Source organism: Myzus persicae, unplaced genomic scaffold (genome assembly GCF_001856785.1).
Source record: "Myzus persicae strain clone G006 unplaced genomic scaffold, MPER_G0061.0, whole genome shotgun sequence".
NCBI lineage: Eukaryota > Metazoa > Arthropoda > Insecta > Hemiptera > Aphididae > Myzus > Myzus persicae.
In genome coordinates, this window is record NW_019104255.1 from 25,948 (window position 1) to 45,624 (window position 19,677).

A 19,677-nucleotide genomic window follows, 5' to 3' on the forward strand; every position below is an offset into this window, starting at 1 on the left:
GAATGAGATAACACTATACCATTTTTACCACGGTTTTAAATTATAGGTTGTTTTGTTGTTTAGGTTTAAACTTTAGGTTAGACTTAAAATCTTTCAAGACTTTGACTATTTATTATTTATAATACTAATATCGATATTCGCTTTCGCTGGGTGCTGGCTACTGAGTAGTGATATCTGAATCTGAACAAGGTAAACTATAATATTTAATGATAAAAATTCAATTAATTACCTACAAGAAAAATTTTTTTCATTTGTAACTGTAGTAAGTAATAAGTAACTACTACCTATAAAGTGCTAAACCCGTCTAGGTCTCGTAAAAACTAAAGTCATAAACACACTACTCGATCCATGACTAAATAATAAGGCATGAACGCTAAACTACTGCACGCATGTTTGGTTCTTTCGATAATGGCCTCTTTATTTAGTCATTAGACATTAATCTTATACTCTTAAATCTTAATCACGAACATCATATAATAATATTAATAGTCTCAATAGAATTATTAAGTTTCGTTGTAAATCACGATACCGGATATTGTAATAACTAATAACTTACGTCTTATAATAAGTTACTGGGTTATTATTAATTTTATTGTATACAATTCTGATTACAACCTCTGTAATTACTAAATTTCTGACGCGATTAGTTTAGTAACTTTAATGACTATCAACAGTTTATAGTACATATTACTGCTGTCATACCACTGTTCGTAGCATAAAATTAAAATACTACAACTAAAATTAACACATTTAGTATTGATTTGTTGTGTGTCTAGTATTAAGGAAAGTGTCTGTACGTCGTGCGTCAACTATCGTTTGTACTGTGCAACTATTTTTACATCGCAGCTAATCTTAGTTAACGCTGTCGTATTGACACCTCTCATATACATGATCAATTTGCTGACACTTTGGTGCTCTGCGATTGCTTGTTTCCAATTCACTACTGCCAATCTGTGAGATACTTTTGGTAGTCTTCTATCCATCCCGTCCATTGATGATGTCTGAAACCAGCAGCTCTAGTTCCAAAGAGGAAAATCTAAATGATAAATCTATGTCAATTACACATGCAAGTGATGATCAGGTAACTGAAACACTCAAACAAACGTCTATTATTTTCATATTTATAAAAAAAGATCTAAAGATTTGTAGTAACACAGGTATCTGCTTTATCTATCTCTACTAGCCTTCTGCTAATGTATATATCAACTAATATTTTGATGTCTCAATATTTATTTAGTAGTGTATGCCTATTGTTAATATTATATTGATTGTTTTATTTAGACTACAATTTTAACTGAAAATGTAACAGTGAAACTTGAATATCAAAATACTGAATCAACTTCTGAGGTTCAATCCATAACATATGGTAAATTTAAACTTGCTTAAATTAATTTTTTCTCATGACATTTACCAATATTTTAGAGTTAGATGAAGATGAATTGAATATTGACGATGATTTACCAGAAGGATGGATAAAATGTAATCATGACAGTGGTATGCCAGTTTATTTAAATGAAGAAATGAAAGTTTGTTCATTTTCAAAACCTTATTTTCTTGGAGTCAATAGCCTCAAGGTAACAATCAAAATATAAACTAATATCATTTTTTTTTTATAAATAAATTTAATGCATTCTTTATTTTTATAGAACCATAATATTCCAGTAGCAAATATTCCCTGTTTGGATTATAAACTAAGATTACAAAAAAAGAATGCTGAGAGTAATGAAGAGTTGAATGGTAATACTTGTATTAAATATCTATTAAACTACTGTGTCTTACATAATCTATGTGATTTTTTAAAATTATTTTACAGAATGTCCTGTAACATTGAGCCATGAACAATATCGAGAATATTGTAGTAAAATATTCAAATTTAAAAATATTAAATTCATGAGATTTAGGTAGGGAAATTTTTTTATTTATACTTATGGAATGTTAGTGTAAATTATTTTTCTTGTTTAGTTCTTGGGATAAACGCCGTGAATATATTAGAATGGTAAAAGCTGATCGAAGAATTAAAGATCTTCCAAAATTAAAAGATAAGTCTCATTTAATGTCGTTTCCAGTTCAAGAACCAGATGGTGAGAAAAACAAAATAATTATTTTTAGTATTTATAATAAATGTTATAACTAAATATATAAAGAGTATTAATAGTGTTTACAGAATTTTTGAGTAATTTGGCGTATCTGCGTCCTGCACTCAAAACATTTTTAGATTCTGTCTATATTCACTATGGTGTTATTATTTTTATTCTATTAACTGTAATGTATGATTAATCATTCATGGCACAATAATGAAAAAAAATATTTGATATTTTAACACTCACATTTTATATCCTGTATAACAGTGTTTCTCAACCTTTTTTAAGTTACCGCCCCCTTGAGTGTCAAAAAATTTTTTAACGGCCCCTACAATGTGAGAATTCTATAATAAGGGTTAGGTTAAGGGTATTTGGAAAATTTAAAAGAAAAAATTGAAATTATCTAATAACTCATGTTTTTATTTATTTTTTATATTTGATATATTTTTTATTTATAGTTCTAGTATTATGGTAATCTACCACCCAAAATTAGTTCACCGCCCCCCTACCACCCAAAACTAGTTCATTGCCCCTCGGTGACATTTTACCGCCCACTGGGGGGCGATATTGCCCCCGTTGAGAACCACTGCTGTATAATATATTGTATAAATAAATGTGACATATGCCTAAAAATAAAATAATAAGACATTTTTATATTAATTGATGTTCTTTAGAACATCAAATAATATTTAAAGTAGTAAATATCTATTTAACTATAGATTTTTCTTTGTTTTTGACATTAATTATTTCATGTACAATTGATTATGCACAAGCCGTACTGTGTTAAAATACTGACCTTGCTGTAAATTAGATAATTAATTGCAAAAGTGCAATGTGCGGTAAGGAGATTATTGGGGTTAATTCTCCTTGATCCAAGTTTCTAAACATTTTTACTTTGATAATAGTTTTCAATTGTTATACATAAAATGATTTTTAATCAAACAAAATTCTATCCTTGCAACTTTTATGAAAAATCTAAGATAGACCACTGATATTCAGACTGCTTTAACAAGTATACAAGTGTCAATTCTTACTCTATGGTGTCAATACAGCATTCAATACATTATTTTTACTAACCATTTTGTTTTATGATTAATATTAAATTGTATAGCTTCAAATAAACTTGTTTTATTTATTTAATCATAGTCCCTATTTGTAATTATGTTGGATTGTTATGTTTCAGTTAAAAGCGATTGTAATACATCCAATCCTGAAGATCAATGGACTATTAATTTAAATGGTAAAAGCTATGTTAGCATATTGCATGAATACATTCAACGTGTACTCAAAACACAGCCATCATATGAGTTTAAAGAACTTGGTTAGTTAAAATACTAAACGATAAAAGTTACTAAATTCAATTATTAATGGTTTATTGTTATATTTCAAGAAAATGCCAGGTATCCTTACTTAGCAACAGTAATCCTAGATGGCATGCAATATGGTATTGGTATTGGTTCAAGCAAAAAACAAGCTAAACTTGATGCTGCTAGAGCTACACTGGAAATATTATTACCGTCTGTCAAAGATCATATCCAAATTAACCGTAGGCATGCAATGAATGAACGTCAAGGTTGTAGTAATTTTGATGGTGATGTAGTAAGTACCTTCATATGATCTTCTATCTAGAATTTGTAATTTATTTAATATCTAGTTTATAAGTTATTTCATACAACATAACTGTATTTTAGCTTTTTGATAAACTAAACATTAAAGACTCTAGAATACCAGAATTCTGTGCTCAAGCTGCTGAATCTATGCCATATGATATGTTGCAGATTTGTGTAAAAAGGTAATTAAATATAGTTTGATTATTTAGGCTTTTTGGTATTTATTTGGATTTAAATTATAGAAATTTTGGCGAAGATGCATGTGTAATGTGTGAAATGCAAAGTATGCAAAGTGGAACTGACTCTGAAATTTTTTACCGTTGCACCATGACTGTTAAGGAACATTCTGCCACTGTTATTTGTAAAAATAAACGTGAAGGACGGCAAAAAGGAGCTCAAGCCCTACTTAAGGTTTACTTATAAGAATATTAAAAAGTTTTGTATATACTAAATTTTTTTTATACATTCATAGGTGTTACACCCTCATATTAAGTATTTTGGATCTTTATTAAGGCTGTACAGCCATCAAAATGTTGGAAGTGGCTGTGAGAAAAAACTAGATGAACCTGGAAATCAAAGCCCAAGGCCTAGGAGTGGTCCAAATTATGAAATACTGAAAAAATTGAGAGCAGAAATGTCCAAACTATAATTGTATAATTGAAAAAAAAAATTATCTAATGTTTTTGTGTGCTGAAAAGTAATTTCAGTGTAGAAAAAATTGTATTATTTAATAACCCAAGGCATCTAAATCAATATATACAATTGTGCACATTTAGATTTTAATTTTAAGATACTATTTTGATACTTGATAAATTCTGTATGTCAATCAAATTAATGTTGTAATTAATATTGCTTCTTTAGTATTAGATCTTTACTAGTGATGTATTCAGGGGCTGCTTGTCGGGGGTGAATTTAAAACTGCATCTCCCCTTAAAAAAAACTAGCTATTTATAATAATTACTTTAAAATAAATATATATTTGTATCTGAATTGAAAATATATTATATCGCTTTCTTTGTTTATTAATTTATTATTATTGTATGCCACAAAATATAAAACCTGCCTAGATATTTTGATAGAAACATTATTTTACTAATTTATACAACAGTTGTAGATTTAGTGAAACTGCCATCCAACTGTTTCAATTGTAACCATGTGATGTTATCGTCAGATTGACAGAGGAGTCAAGGAGAGTAAACTGCGTACTATAGGCACTATTGATACTTGGTTCACAACAATAAAAATATGCCGTACAATTTATTGTAGAAGCTAATTGGTCTCCCCAAAATATGGGTAAATTTAAACAATTACAGGCTGCATAGGAAAACCAGTTCTTCCAATATGCCATAATTACCATACTGAGCAAAGGGACCTATCGTACGTTATCATTTTAAAATTACATTAGTATAGGTATCAATAAGTATAATCTATGAATTTAGTGTATTAATTTTCTTTCAAATTTATTATTACTATAAAACTACATAAATTCAACAAATTGCTTAATTACTTGACTGAAAAACATTTTCACAACTGAATAAATTTTGTACTCAGCTACAAAAGTAATCAACATTACACTGTATTTCACTATTAAATTTGAAAAAAATAAATAGCTGTCCTGAAACCATTTACATTTTCAATAAGATATTAATCAAAGGAAGGATTAGAGATTTTCAAATACTATTTTGAGTACACTGGAGACATAGATTACACAACTAAGCTCTAACAAATAAATTCTCAAGTTGTTTTTAAAAAATATTACTTGCTCAATTTTAAAATACAATAAAAGAGCATTGTAGCCTAGAATTAAAATGTTTTGCCAAGATTGAAAACAAAATAATTTTATAAGTTCAGTTCGCTTAGATATTGTGGAGTGATCCCGAGTATAGACAAAAATATATGTTTGGTGTAAATTAAATCAATAAAACTATGATAGTAATGTAAGTAATATAATAAACCTAAAACCTGTTAAAACATTTAAAACTATAATTTACGACTAACAGTGATAATATTAATGACCAGGGTTTGGGACTTAAAGCATTTGCTTATTTTTATGGATTGACTTAAAATGTAACAGATCGCTATGGGAGTGTATGTCGTGTTATAGCAGTACAACAATTATGAAATTTGAAAATGCTTTTTTTTGCTTATTTCAGCATTTTGTTTAAAAAAATGCTAATTTCTAGTTTATACGATTATTTTTGCTTTTTCGATCAGTTTTTCTTTTGCAGTTGTTTTTGATAGAATTAAAATTAAAAATAATTCTTATCTACGTTGCTGCGTATTTAATTAATTAATTTTTTTCAATTATTTGTAAATAATGTTTACATTTTATTTTTCAGAAAATCCATAAAATCCTTAAAATCTTGAAAGTGAAGTTTAATTTTTTTTTGTAATATAAAGATGGATTTATTTATTTATTTTTTAGTTTTTATTTTTAAATAAATATTTTTGCTTTAATTTAAGTTTTTTAAATGTTTATTTGAGTGCTTATAATGATGTTTTTTAACGCATTTTTAAGTGCTTATTTGAATGATTTTAAGTTGCTATAATTCCCGAGCCCTGCTAATGACTAATAGCATACATTTGATGTTGTATAGAAACAAAATGTTTAGTTATTTACATCCATACATTTTTTTTTTTTTAATTAAGAAAATAAAGAATATATACTATGCTAGTAAAGCATAGTAAGTAAATACAATGAGAAAATATACAGTTGAGACATGAATTTTATGAGGGAAGCTATCCATTGATAGAACCTAACAATTAATTTACATATTGACAAATGTCATATTATGTAAGCCAAAGAAAATGTTGTTAATGTTTTTATTACACCCTTTATAGCTGATTCATTACAAAATATTAAGTGAGAACTATAATTATAGAGAACCAAGTTTAAACATAAGATTTATATTTATTGTTAAACTTTATTTTAATAATATTTCAGTAATGCCAAGTGTCCGTCAAACAAAGGTATGTGATATTTGTAAATTATATTCTATTTTGTTCTCTTTTATGAATGTAATGTAGGGAATAAAAACAATTCCATTGTAAGAACAAGGTAAGGAACAATAAACTTCCTTTGTTCAATTATTCACTTCCTAACCACTTCATGTATGATACTGATTAATCTTGGTTGCTCTGGTATCTCTGATAATTGACATAATTAATACAATTTCATAACCTAAATATATATATTTTATCAAAAAGTATCATACAACAAATATATATACATCACAACTTAATTAAATGCTATATTTATAACACTCAAATTTCAGTTCATAATAAATATTAATACGTTTATTTTTTTATACTTGAAAGGATTACATTCTGATTGTTTACATTTCATTTTCAGAAATCAAAATCTGTCAATCTTAGTTCACCATACCATTTTTGTAACATAAAATATAATATTACACTAATAATATTTATTTATGTTGGTAACATTAATTGGCTTACAAAATATTGTTTAATATTACATTTTCATGAAATGTTATATCCAAATATAGGTTACACAATAAAACATATTATAATACAAATAAAATTATTTAAACATAATAAACGAATACCTATTTCTTGGTATCTACCTATAATTCTGGCACAGATTTCAATTCATGGCTATAATTTGATGACGTTTTCATTGCTAAAGTTATACCACTCTTGTAGTTGGCTGGTATTTCAATATGATCAGTGAATTTGACATTTTCTTTTTCTTCACGTAGAAGATTTACCACTTGTCCTAAAATAATAGTTATTGAGTTTTTTTTGATGACTAAAAAGTGGAATTTGTCAAAGTGTATATACCTAAGACATTGAACCTATGCCAATGTCGGTTAGGATGTGTGGCCAAGGACATGAGATCTGTTTGAGGGGTCCACCTGGACAATATATCAGCTCTTTTAATCATCAATGAAGATGGTGAAATTAACTGTGGTAGTAATGACTCCATGCATGAAATGCTCATTGGATTTGTTAAGTAAATTTGAGCAAATTCTGGACATAAGGGATTGTATGATACACCATACACCATTTGATGGTGCCAACTATCTGGCATAAGAGAAGGTGAAACATCTACACGTTGCAGATTTAATGTCAATATGGGAACAGCACCTATAATAATATAAAATTACACAGCATAGTTAAAGTTGGCATTTTTTTAGGTTTATATAGCTACCTTTTTTTATCCAAGTGGCAAGCCAAGGGGCAAGAGGTACATCCAAATACTGATGAGTAGCAAAGAACCTGGCACTGACTTGTGAATCCGTTACGGTTTCTAATGTTCTAACCAAATCTTGGGGCATGCAACCAGCCACAGCTCGAGACTCCAAATAGGGAACAAGCGGAGCAGTTTCATCACGTAAGCGAGTGCCAATAGTTTGAATTATACGGTCTAAATTGAATTGTGTCCTTAGAGCCAACTAAAATATATATACAATAAAATAATTTATGCAAGTGATACAATGAGTAGTAACTAATAATTAAAATGCCATGTTATAAATCTATAGTGTATTTATTAGTGAATAGTTTAACATATAGGCTCACATTTAATTTCAATAAGTACAAAACTAAGGTTTATTTCACACTGAGAATTATTAAACTTATTAATTAATGAACTTGTAAAAAACCAATATAAACAAATTAATTTAAGTTATTAATTAATAAAATGTCTTCCCGTTCCCAGTCACAAAACATCCAACATCATATTAAAAAAAATTGATCCAAAGATCTGTTATTTTAAAAGTTAAAAGTCTAGTTAAACTGGTAAGCTAGTTTTAGGCACGGAGAGCAAGGATGAGAGGAATCTAATCCCCCCTTGTTATCAATTAATAAACTTGTTACCTAGTTTATATTTTCAATACATACAAATAATAAGAGCTAATAATATTGTATTAACAAAAAATGATGGTATGCCATATTATTTAATGTACATTATATACCAATCATAAGCTATTGAAATTAAAAAACTTACTAAAGTATTTATAACTGCAGTTGCTCCACATGCTGATACACCAATTTGGTTTATTTGAAGCTGAGCTGCCTCTTTTTCTGACCATACCATTTCTTTAATCCAAGTTAAATCATCAACACGCATTCTTTTCATTTTTTGGCATACCTCCTGATGAAAAATATTTAATATTGATAAAATAATCAAGATTTGAACTAAGTCCTACACATTTTATTTTACCGTTGTATCAGAATTACGTCGCATACATCCATTACGCTCTTCCTTACAAACAGGGACATTAGTATTAAGAGTCTTGAAATGTAGAATGGGTACATCTAGATTTGGATTGTTAATAGGTTCACGTATTACACTATTTCTAACATTAAGATGGCTTTCTCGTAGAGTAGGATTTACAGCAGCTATTAGGTCTTTTATTAACAGGACTGTACCACTGTTGAACAAAAAAAAAAATTACTATACATTTTTTAATTAACTTTCAATTTAATATAAAGCCAATTAAATAAGCATTTGACATTTAACATAAAAAACTTTTAAAATTAATACATACTTTGCACTATTAGCCATTGGTTCAGTAATCTCTTCGTCTTCAGATACATTATTAACCGTTGGTTCAGGTTCAAAGTCCATTTCTAAGTAATCCATCAAAGGTGATGTACTTCTATCATCCATGGGTAAGTTTTCAACTGCCGGCTCTTGCCTATCACCACGATAAGTGTAAATACAAGAATCGTTGTCTGAATCACTATCTTCCTGGTCACAACGTACTAAACTAGCAGCTATCATGTGGTCGTGTTGTTCGGGGGTATCACAATCCAGACAACTTTCAGTATCGGGATCGTCATAGTTGTGTGCTACGTTGTTATTTAATCTAGAATAAAACCATAAGGCATTTTTAAATGGAAACTGAATAATATGAAATTCAGCATTTAGTTACCTGGATGATTCTTTCTGATCAGATAGCACCCCTCTGCTTGTGCCAGGTCGGTGCAGCTCGTCATCATCGTTGTTCATGTCTCTTATCAAGCGTATCTATGCCTTATGGCACGTCTGGCTTGGCCTGAACAACGGAGGACAGCGAAATAGACATTATGAGACAACAATACTCTCAAACAATACTTGCGATCATCATAACCTACAGTCACAGGCGTTTTTAAATTACGTTTTGTCCAGTACTTCTAATGACAACTACCCGAGTCTCAGACAACTCAATACTCACTGACCATCGACGGCACGTAAGCGAAGTGCAATAGTGAATAATGTGTAGAATTGTATAAAACATTAAAGCGTTATGATTGTAAAAAAAGATATTTCAATTTTTAATATTTTATTATATCTCATAGTCATAAACATTAAATAATAATAACAATCTTATGGGGATTTTGATAACGACGACGTAGATATCTATAATAGCCTGCAGCGGTCCGCAATCAGCTGCAACAAGCAGCCGCGGCGCATAAAATAATAAATATCAAATATTTTTTTACAGGACAAAATATTATGGTAAACGTAAAGTCTAGTATTCTTTGTGCCATGATAAAATATCGGTGTTAATAATTTTGACGCGCCTTCTATCTACGCCAAATCAGATCGTGTTTGGTATCTTACTATCTTTAGGGGTGAAGTACTGAAGTCTGTGCAGTGTATAATGTATATAGTCTAAATATTTTTATCAACATTTAAATAAAATCTGTCCTTAATCTTAGACATGATCAATAATTGCGGTCTCAAATCATGTCAATATAATATTATATTATTTTAACTTGTTACATTAACAAGTAATAACTTTCTAGGATCAAATAAACAAAATTGGAGTAATGACTAAAATACTAATTAGATAAATGACGTCCTACCCTTACAGACATAAGACAAGATTAGTACTTATAACTACTGGCTACTACCATTGATTTTATAATATATATATATAGTAACGCGAGTACCAAGTACCGACAGGCAAGTATGCAGTAAAATAGTGAATTATACGTTATAATATATTGTTCTGTGGTTATACGGAGAAATATATGAAATATATTATAAATTATTTATGGTATTAACTGTGCTTCCTATAATCGTACCCACATTGTATTATATATCTGTGATAGTGTGATCATATCATACTTATTCATACACCTCTTTAAAGTTTAAGTACTAACTGACTAGACAACACGTTCTTGACTACTGGTAGTCAATAGTCATGAACTAAGACCAAATACTGTAAATGATTAATCATTTACAGTATTTGCTAAGACTTAAGAGTAAGATATTAGATATCTAAGACCATGCTGGTGCCTGGTAGTCATGGTCCTACAAAAGTAGGCTGATAATAATATTATAGACGCAGTGCCGGCGGACATGTGTGTACGAAATTCCCCAGATCAACTCACCATGGTTGGCGGCGCTGCGGGCTGTCACGACCCATTCGAGTAGGAGACCCGCTAAAAACGGACGAGAATTGAATTTTCCGGTTCACATCACGCGCTCGGCCCGCCGATACGTTCGAGTTCATCACCGTTCCCCGGCCGCTGACTTTGAAGTCTGCACAGTCTCGCTAGTCGCTGGCCTCAGTCTCACGCCGCACGCGTTTTCCGGCCGTCGCACGTTTCCTCCCGCGTTGATTATGATATTTTTCCAGTGCACCGACAATTGGTTCGTCAGCTTCCTGTGCTTGTGCGGTTGTCTGCAGTGACAATATTCGTCAATAATAATATAATAATATATCGATATCATCGTATTAACTCTACACGGGCACAGTCGACTGGCTTGCGACGCTCGAAACTAACGAGCAGTTGATAATATATTTTTCCGCGGAGCTTTATGTCCTGTTGCAGCTGACAGACCGTGGATTATACCTACAACAGGTGAGTTTTCGTAAAGTTCTCTATACAACATTTATATAATATATATATTATATACCTATATATACAGTAAATTATATGCTTCAGTTATGGTGGATATATATATTAAGTTTTAATTAAAACAATAAATTACTACATTTCATTTACAATAAATCTAAATTATTTTTTTTTAAGTCATCTATAATACAACGTTATATGAATATATTATTATATTTTTATGAACTCGAAATTAGAAATTTTATGAATCATAAAAAAAGAAATTGTAATTTTTTGGATATACGTAATATTATCTACATTATACCCCATCGTATTTTTTCCAAATTCCAGCTGTCCCAATTAAAACTATTAATGAATTAACTGAACCTTTGAGGGTAGCAGTAAATTATTAACTAAACTAAATTAGTGATTTGACCATTAGAAATTTCATGCAGGAAAATAAGAACTACCAGAAACCATTTAAAAAAAGCTGTAAACTTTTATAAAAAGAACTGGTGGATCAGGATTCCTATTAGTAGAACGCTACATCTGTATGGTTATGAAATTTTAAATTGTAAGGAAAAATAAAGTATCTTTTTTCAATTTTACTTTGATACATAATTATTATAAACAAACGACCTATATTTGTGCAACGAGAATACACGAGATACACTCAGAACTCAGCATATATGTAATCTCTTTTCGTTTTAGTATACATATCGATATCAAATCTTTCGTGAATAAGATTTCGTCAAAAAATATATTCGTTTTATATTTGTAGCAAGAACGAAGGATATCTGTTTAAAAAATTTTAAATTTAAACCGTTCACTGTCGAGTGAGCACTACCATTTTTAGTTTCATTCAGTATAGCTTATAATTTATAAATGTACAATATTGTTTGATGTATGGGCGTATATTATATATTATTTTTCATTCATAATAATATATAGGTGCCTCTATGGAATAGGTTGTTACTGGTAAAATATAAACTGGTTTAAGTAGGTATATCCAATATTGTTTAAATGTGTATTGCAGGATATTACCTATACATGTATACATATTGTAAACCTAGGCTCATTGCTACGTCTCTAATGTCTATCGAGTCAAACCCATAAATTGAACTCGGCTTAACTCTTGAAATTTCTAGGTAGAACATGGTTATTGGTTAGTGAATAATACCATGATTAAAACGACGAATTAGAATAAAACTAAAAATCACATCGCACGATAGATGACGTAGCTGTGAATCTGACTTTATTGTTTGTAAATGTTTATATATTTTTCATATATAATTAATATTGTTATATATATTTATTATTTATATACCTACTACCTTAATAATATTCAAAACTAACAATAGGTACCATTTTTTTTAGAGTAAATTAAAGGTGGATTTTAGTTACGGTCCACATTATACAATATGTAAAAAACGATTGGTATATTACAAATATTATAAACTAAATAAGCTATAGATGTATTATTCGATAATAAGACAAAAATGTATGGTTGGTTTTATGTTTGATAATAAATAATTGTTTAAAAAAATGAAAATACCTTGAGTGATTTAAATGTTTAAGCTTATAATATACATAATTATATTATATCTACTATATTTGTTATTATTTACATGATTTTTCAACCTAAACAACTAACCTTAACCTAAAAAACACAAAGAAAAAATCTTATTATAAAAGGTGTTCCTGTAAAATTATAATTCATCTGAGATTATTTTTTAAACATAGATAATTTTAACATGTTATCATTTCAATCATTTAATTAATTACTACAAAATGAGAATAGTTTAAAAGTAATGAATAACCATTAAAGTAACCAGTGCTAATATAATTTGTGGTCGAAAATCGAAATATACAATCAATACAGTTTTCCTTCGAGTTTTCAGTACTCATATTAATTTCAAAAAAGTCTTTAAATGTATATAGTGCATGAGCATTTTTAATTATTTTTTTTAACAATTATTCTAGACAAAACTGAAAACTTCAATTCTGAGTTCTATGTGACATTAAATAACTTAATATATATTATCTACTTTATAAATTAAAAGAAATATTAAGAGTCGTTACATTTAATGCAAAGAACTTTCCTTAAACAACTAAAAAATAACATCGGACCTCAATATACCAAACTGTATTTGCCATAATATGATGTAATTTAATTAAAAACGAAAAACGTATAAATCTAATTTTTTATTATAATTAATAGGTATAGTTTGCTTATTATAATCAATGATATATTAGTTATGAATATTCGAATATCTCAAAAAAAAAAAAATATTATTTGAATACAACATTAATAATTTAAATATATGAAAAATAAGGCACAAATTTATAAAAAAAACATGTATCTAGTTTAATATAGTTACTATTTAACGTTCTGGAAATAAAATTGTAAATTTGACATGCCCTGTAAACTATAATATTTATATTATATATTATACGGCTATACACATATAAGTTAATATGATAATAGTGTCCATACATTGAACCAGGATATAATAAACATGAGCTGTTGTGACCCACAGACCGTGAATGGTCAGCGTTTCCACTTGGTTGGGTTCATCTGCTCAGTATATATACGCTCAGAAAAACGTTAATGATTTTCCACTTAGAGCACCCACGTATATGTTCAAAAAAGAAAACTAAACCGGGTTACTGTTACGTCGGAACAACGTATGCCAATTTAGGCACCTGCATATTTTCAATAAACTTTTATTATTAATTTACCTGTGCCATGGTTAGATGGAGTGTAATTAATAAATTGCGGTATGTTTCCGAAACAGCTATTTCTAACGTTCAGTTGTTCAGTATATTTTTTTCTTAATCTCAAGAGGTAATTAAAAATAGATTCCGTTAGATCAATTCGTCACATCTATAAAATTGGATAGGTGACATCGCGTATAATGTAACATATCTCATTTTTAAACAATGACTAGCGTATTATATAAATTAAAAATTAAAAATAAGAAATTATTTTTAAAAACTTATGAACTATGTTATTTTTAAAATACTTGTAGATTTTTTTGCATACGTTTTACAGTTAAAATATAAAATGTCTTCTATATAGTATGTATGATGTTGTCATGATTAATTTTGGATTCTGATTTAATAATTCGCTGTTACGTCTTAACTTCTACTTTTTTACCTAAATCGACAATGCAAATTTTAAAATATTTAGGTGATATTTTTCTTCTTATTACCTAAAAAAAACTTTATTTACAATCTATACAAGAAGCATAATATGTACTTAAATGTAAATAAATGGTGATACACCATACACTGATAGATACTGTTGGTTTGATAGGCTTAAGTGAGGAAACCGTTAATCTATCTCAACACCTTCTATTATTCCGTCAAGTTTTGCTTTTTGAGTGGCTCATTGCCATTTTCTTTAAAGTTTCTGGTGGATTGATATGGATACTGATTAGAGGGATGGGCTCAAAATGGAATTTTGTGTAATGCTAAGTTGCTAATTTGTTAATTCAAGATATTTCAATATTTGTAAATCCTAGTGCACTATACATACCTATTATACTGCTATACCACGTGACTCCAGTTATTTATCATAAGACATATTGACAGGAATTTGTGTAAAGATCTGATATTGGCTTGACACCAAATTTAAATACCGTAATACCAAAGACGGGTTATGAATTATGATTGTTTCATATATTCAAATATCATATTTCAATATTTTAAGTTCGTCGAATGGGGCAGTGGACGGAGGAGATGTAGCGTATGTTAGATTGTTTTTTGTGTGTGTATTCTTAAGAGTATTCATATTTTATAGTTATATTTTGATATGCAAGTATATATAGGTACTATGTATCCAGCTAAAATGCAAGTACATTTCACGAGTGCGAAAACAATTACATTATGCTCGATCAAGCATCCTCCCAGAGATGGCATGAAATTTGGACATTCCAATTTATATTTATTTTTTTGCTATGTAATTTGGATGCACCGAAAAAATACTGTTTACAATAAAAAATTATAAAGTATGAATCCATAGAAATATATGCATATTATATATACTGAACGACCCTCGCACCATTTCTCAGAATCATTTTTCGTATATTATCATAATATTATCATTCAATTCGATAGTTAAACACATCCGTTTCAGTGACTTACCAGTTATAATCGGTAGTCGGTACCTACTCTCGAAATATATTATATAATATATAAACGGAACTTCTTTGGTGTTAATGTTTTTTTACACCATTGGTGTAGGTCACACTCAGTCATTAAATAAAAATTTTTATTTATATTTTTACTTATAATCAACGGGTAAAATTCATATTTATCTACAGATGACCTTAAAAAAAATTCAAAACAATCGTGTTTAATATAATGTTCTTCACCTATATATTACCTACAGGTGCTTACAAATTACAATAAGTGTATTCAAAATAAAAAAATAATAGTACAATGTAATAAAAATATCTATTCTTGTTATTATTTACCCAATATGTATGTATAAATATAAGAACTAATAACTAATAAACTATAACCTTCAAATTTGATTATTGGAAAAAAAGAAAAAATAATATCAACTTTTACAGAAAATTATAAAAATTAAAAACTAAGTTTTTGTTTCACTATAAAATACAAATATGTGATGTAGGTTGATAATTAACTTAGTTTGGTTATCTTTGATTTTTATATATTTCATGTATGAAGTATGAATAAATGACAAAAAAATTAAAAATTAAAAGTTGATATCAAAATATTATTTTACGATCTTATAGTATTATAATAATATGTATAGGTTGTTAATAAGTATTTTTTATAAATGGTGATTATAGCAAAATATATTTATTAAATTTTTTGACGATTCAACTTCATAACAATACATTTTATGTTAAATATTTAAATTAATATAAGTTAATTAAATATACATAATAATATACTATAAACTATTATTATAGTATAGATATAATATAATAATTTTCAGTTTTTACAATGTACAATCACAATGACACAATCCTTATTAATTTAATATCATTTATATTTATACATATTTTTATATTTTATAAGTACAAATTTTTTATAAATTTCTCTAATACATTACCCACTACATTTTACTGCAGTGTGTAACTATTAAAAGCTGTAATGCCTGTGTGTCAAAATCGATTTATTTAGATGGATTAAATCATTTTGTGATTCGTGTATTCATATTTTAATTTCTTTATTTTTCCCATAACATTATAAATTATATTATTGTTACTTTTATTGAAGAGAAAAAAATCTATTCGTGATTATAAAGAATGAAGGAACGTGCTCTGGTGGTGCTAATCCGTTACACACGTTTTCGTTAAACATTCCTAACTATTTGTACTTTGTGCTGAACAATTAACAATTTTCTTTTGGCAATAAATATTCAGTCTGTTCCGCTAAATAAGGAAACGTTTTTCACCATGTGACCAAAAGGTTTGCAACATATATTTATTGACTGCCTATTATTAGTTTTTTTTTATATACCATCAATAAATTGTTTACCCAACGGTATTGTAATAGGTATTTATGCTGTTAATACGGACCACAATAATATTTTCATGACGCAAAGAAACTTTTTTTTTTATTTTGGTTTTACACCTATGTTATTAATTATTACTATTATAAATTTGGTTTTTACTTTCACGATAATCGATCATTTACACATTTCATTATTTCAATTGAGCAATATAGAGTAGGATGATGATTAGCTAGCTGTATTTATTATACCTAGTATAGCTCTGAAAGAAAAAAATGAATCGCCAATTGATAAAACTGTTGATGTGTGTATCGTTTACGCGAACTCTGCTTTCCAAAAATCAGCCGGCTGTAAACGTTAGCAAAAGAAGTAGAGAAGAGCATTGTGATTATTTACAAACCGTATCCTTTTCCGGACGCGAGGTAACTATTATAGCACTTCATTTAAAGGTTCAAATTTTCTTCTTGGTTACTTATGACTCCCTTCAATTGTTATTATTTTAATTTTTATAATTATTAATGTTGTAGGTTTTGATTGAGAAGCAATTTTAATAGTTACCTACTCTAATTAGAAATTATTGATTTTTGACGATTTTAAGACGGGTGTTTGTTATATCTGAATTATAATACGCAGTTGTGTAGAAAGGACATAATTCAAGACTGCAGTATAAAGTTGAAAGTGATTACTATACAATTAATTCTTATTTCGTACTTCACGTTTTCGTCATAAATTCGTGTGTAAGAGATCTTCACGAATTTTTTTTTCGTGAAAACAGTTTCATGATGTTTCTGGTCCGAAGCCATAAACTTACGAAATCAAACTTCACTGAAAAAGTAGAAATAATAATCGAGTTCAATTTCGTGCAATTTCGGGGTATTTCACTTACTTGTGCGTTCAATCGTAAATTCAAACATCAATTCCAAAAAATATGTTTATATACGTACATATTTGGATATATTAGATAGATATTTATTTACAGAAATTCTTATTGGAGGGGGGATATAATATGACGTATTTATTATTTTTAAGATAAATCGCAAGATATAGCGGTCCCCGCAATAATATTTTATATGAAAAGTGGACAAGTAGGTATATCTGCTTAACAGTAGGTGTTTAGAGACTAGAAAGGAGTTAGAGATGAATGATGATATGTGTCAAATAATTTGCTAAATTTTCAATTTGATAATATTTTGTCAACATTAGAACTTTAAATGCTTATAAAAAATCTGGGACTATATATTTTTAGTATTTTTCAGCTGCTATTATAACAACGTGTGAGGAACCTTGAATATTATATTTTCAAACTTTTTGACCCAACACCCAACGATAAACTATTTTATCGATATATATAGAAAAAAACTAAAAAAAAATATTTAAATGTCTATTAATAGCCCAAACAGAGCCAAAATATTTTTAAAAATGTATAGACAATAAAAAAATAAAGGTTTGGTGAACATTTGAAGTACCTACGGTTATTCGTTTTTGAATTACAACAAAATAAAAAAACGATCATAAAAAAACATTGTATAATATATTAGCGGATATACTCTCAATTTTTTTCCAATTTCCACTAACAAAAAAACTCATAAGAAATCTTGTATTAAATTTTCACGGAGTAAAACATTTTTATGGACAATAATTTAAAATAAAAATAATAAAATTCGAAAATTTATTATGCCAATAATCAGCTCAAAAGGAATCAAAAAATTTGGAAAATTTTACTGTGTATAGAAAATGCTAATACAAACATTCTGTAAAAATTTAATGTACCTACCTATCTACGGTACGCTCATTTTTTTTAAAGTAACACCAAATAACAAAAAATATTTCTTAGAAAACTAGTTTCGTGTAAAAATCTATGTTTTTCCATATTATTTTTTTTGGTTTTTCCTGTCTTTGGAAAACTACTGGGAATTGTTCACTTTTGACTACTCCACATTACCAACTAGATTTACTTTCATATCAGAAAAAAGCTGAAGATAGCTCTACTTAGAATTTAAAAAAGGTCATGCGGGATCCATTCCCCTTATTCCCCCTCGTGTATGATGCAAACCATAATTTTTTTTATAATAAAATAATATCCAGCATATGAAATTATGGCATTATGGCAATATAATAATAAGAGATTCAATATTGAAGTCTTTTCAGTTGTTAATGTATCTAAACATTATGGATAGGCATTACACGTTAAATATCAAAAACAAACTCTGGTACGTCATATAGACTCTATATTATAGAGTATCTACTAGTGATGAATTTGAATGTGATATTACAATATAAACCCTTTATGTTTTGCATACTCGTAAGTAACTGCATAATGTAAGTGTGCCGGATCATAAGTGCAGTTGATCACAAAGGCTGCCAAAAGTTTATTGACTTATTATGAAATTATGGTTTTCAGTTATTAGTATTATTACCTAAGAGTAAAACATAATTTATATAACTTTAGTTGTATATGTTATGTCTAACCTTACTTTTAATCCCAGATTTGTCCCCGAATACGATATGGCGTGTCTGTGAGTACGATTTTTGTAAAATGACTAGGTAATAGGTATTATACTACTTTGACTTTGAAACTTTCATTACAATTTATAAATCTGACGTGAAGAGAACATAATACATTAATCTTATTAATTACTGCCAGCAAAATGGTGTACACGTTGTTTTGAAACTCATCAAGCCAACTCATTGATTGCAGGCCATA

General features: G+C 28.3%; 3 protein-coding genes across 6 annotated transcripts in view; 2 read left to right on the forward strand and 1 right to left on the reverse strand.

Annotated features, from left to right (window-relative positions):
* Positions 1-56: 56 nt before the first annotated feature.
* LOC111040507 (microprocessor complex subunit DGCR8-like) lies at positions 57-4,695 on the forward strand. The gene is made up of 12 exons (XM_022324439.1): positions 57-189; positions 777-1,081; positions 1,282-1,366; positions 1,423-1,574; positions 1,647-1,737; positions 1,814-1,901; positions 1,963-2,081; positions 3,265-3,402; positions 3,472-3,680; positions 3,773-3,873; positions 3,934-4,102; positions 4,164-4,695. The coding sequence occupies exons 2-12, from the start codon at positions 995-997 to the stop codon at positions 4,338-4,340; spliced, it is 1,416 nt and encodes a 471-aa protein (XP_022180131.1). The 5' UTR covers positions 57-189; positions 777-994; the 3' UTR covers positions 4,341-4,695.
* Positions 4,696-6,863: 2,168 nt separating this feature from the next.
* Positions 6,864-10,030, reverse strand: LOC111040504. 3 transcript variants are annotated; one of them, XM_022324436.1, is made up of 8 exons: positions 9,875-10,030; positions 9,589-9,786; positions 9,202-9,522; positions 8,874-9,084; positions 8,658-8,804; positions 7,863-8,106; positions 7,493-7,798; positions 7,276-7,427 (listed from the first exon to the last, which is right to left on the reverse strand). In XM_022324436.1, the coding sequence occupies exons 2-8, from the start codon at positions 9,663-9,665 to the stop codon at positions 7,276-7,278; spliced, it is 1,458 nt and encodes a 485-aa protein (XP_022180128.1). In that variant the 5' UTR covers positions 9,666-9,786; positions 9,875-10,030. The 3 variants fall into 3 exon arrangements, with proteins under 3 accessions (XP_022180129.1, XP_022180128.1, XP_022180127.1); XM_022324435.1 differs by having other exon boundaries at positions 9,871-10,030; XM_022324437.1 differs by having other exon boundaries at positions 6,864-7,427; positions 9,589-10,030.
* A 1,111-nt stretch (positions 10,031-11,141) lies between these two features.
* The window catches only part of LOC111040491 (cadherin-23), a 34,813-nt gene continuing 26,277 nt past the window's right edge, over positions 11,142-19,677 (forward strand). Inside the window, exon 1 of one of the 2 annotated variants that reach the window (XM_022324423.1) lies at positions 11,142-11,509. The gene's annotated coding sequence lies outside the window, so the exon portion shown is untranslated. The remainder of the gene's footprint in view (positions 11,510-19,677) is intronic. The other variant, XM_022324422.1, reaches the window with a different exon arrangement.

What these genes read in the sequence shown, in the direction of transcription:
- LOC111040507 (XM_022324439.1), top strand. Translation starts at nt 995, where the DNA reads ATGATGTCTGAAACCAGCAGCTCTAGTTCCAAAGAGGAAAATCTAAAT. An exon ending in GAGTAATGAAGAGTTGAATG is followed by an intron (nt 1,738 to 1,813) that starts GTAATACTTGTA and finishes ATTATTTTACAG; the next exon opens with AATGTCCTGTAACATTGAGC. An exon ending in GTAATTTTGATGGTGATGTA is followed by an intron (nt 3,681 to 3,772) that starts GTAAGTACCTTC and finishes ACTGTATTTTAG; the next exon opens with CTTTTTGATAAACTAAACAT.
- LOC111040504 (XM_022324437.1), bottom strand. Translation starts at nt 9,665, where the DNA reads ATGAACAACGATGATGACGAGCTGCACCGACCTGGCACAAGCAGAGGG. An exon ending in GATCAGAAAGAATCATCCAG is followed by an intron (nt 9,523 to 9,588) that starts GTAACTAAATGC and finishes GTTTTATTCTAG; the next exon opens with ATTAAATAACAACGTAGCAC. An exon ending in GACGTAATTCTGATACAACG is followed by an intron (nt 8,805 to 8,873) that starts GTAAAATAAAAT and finishes ATTTTTCATCAG; the next exon opens with GAGGTATGCCAAAAAATGAA.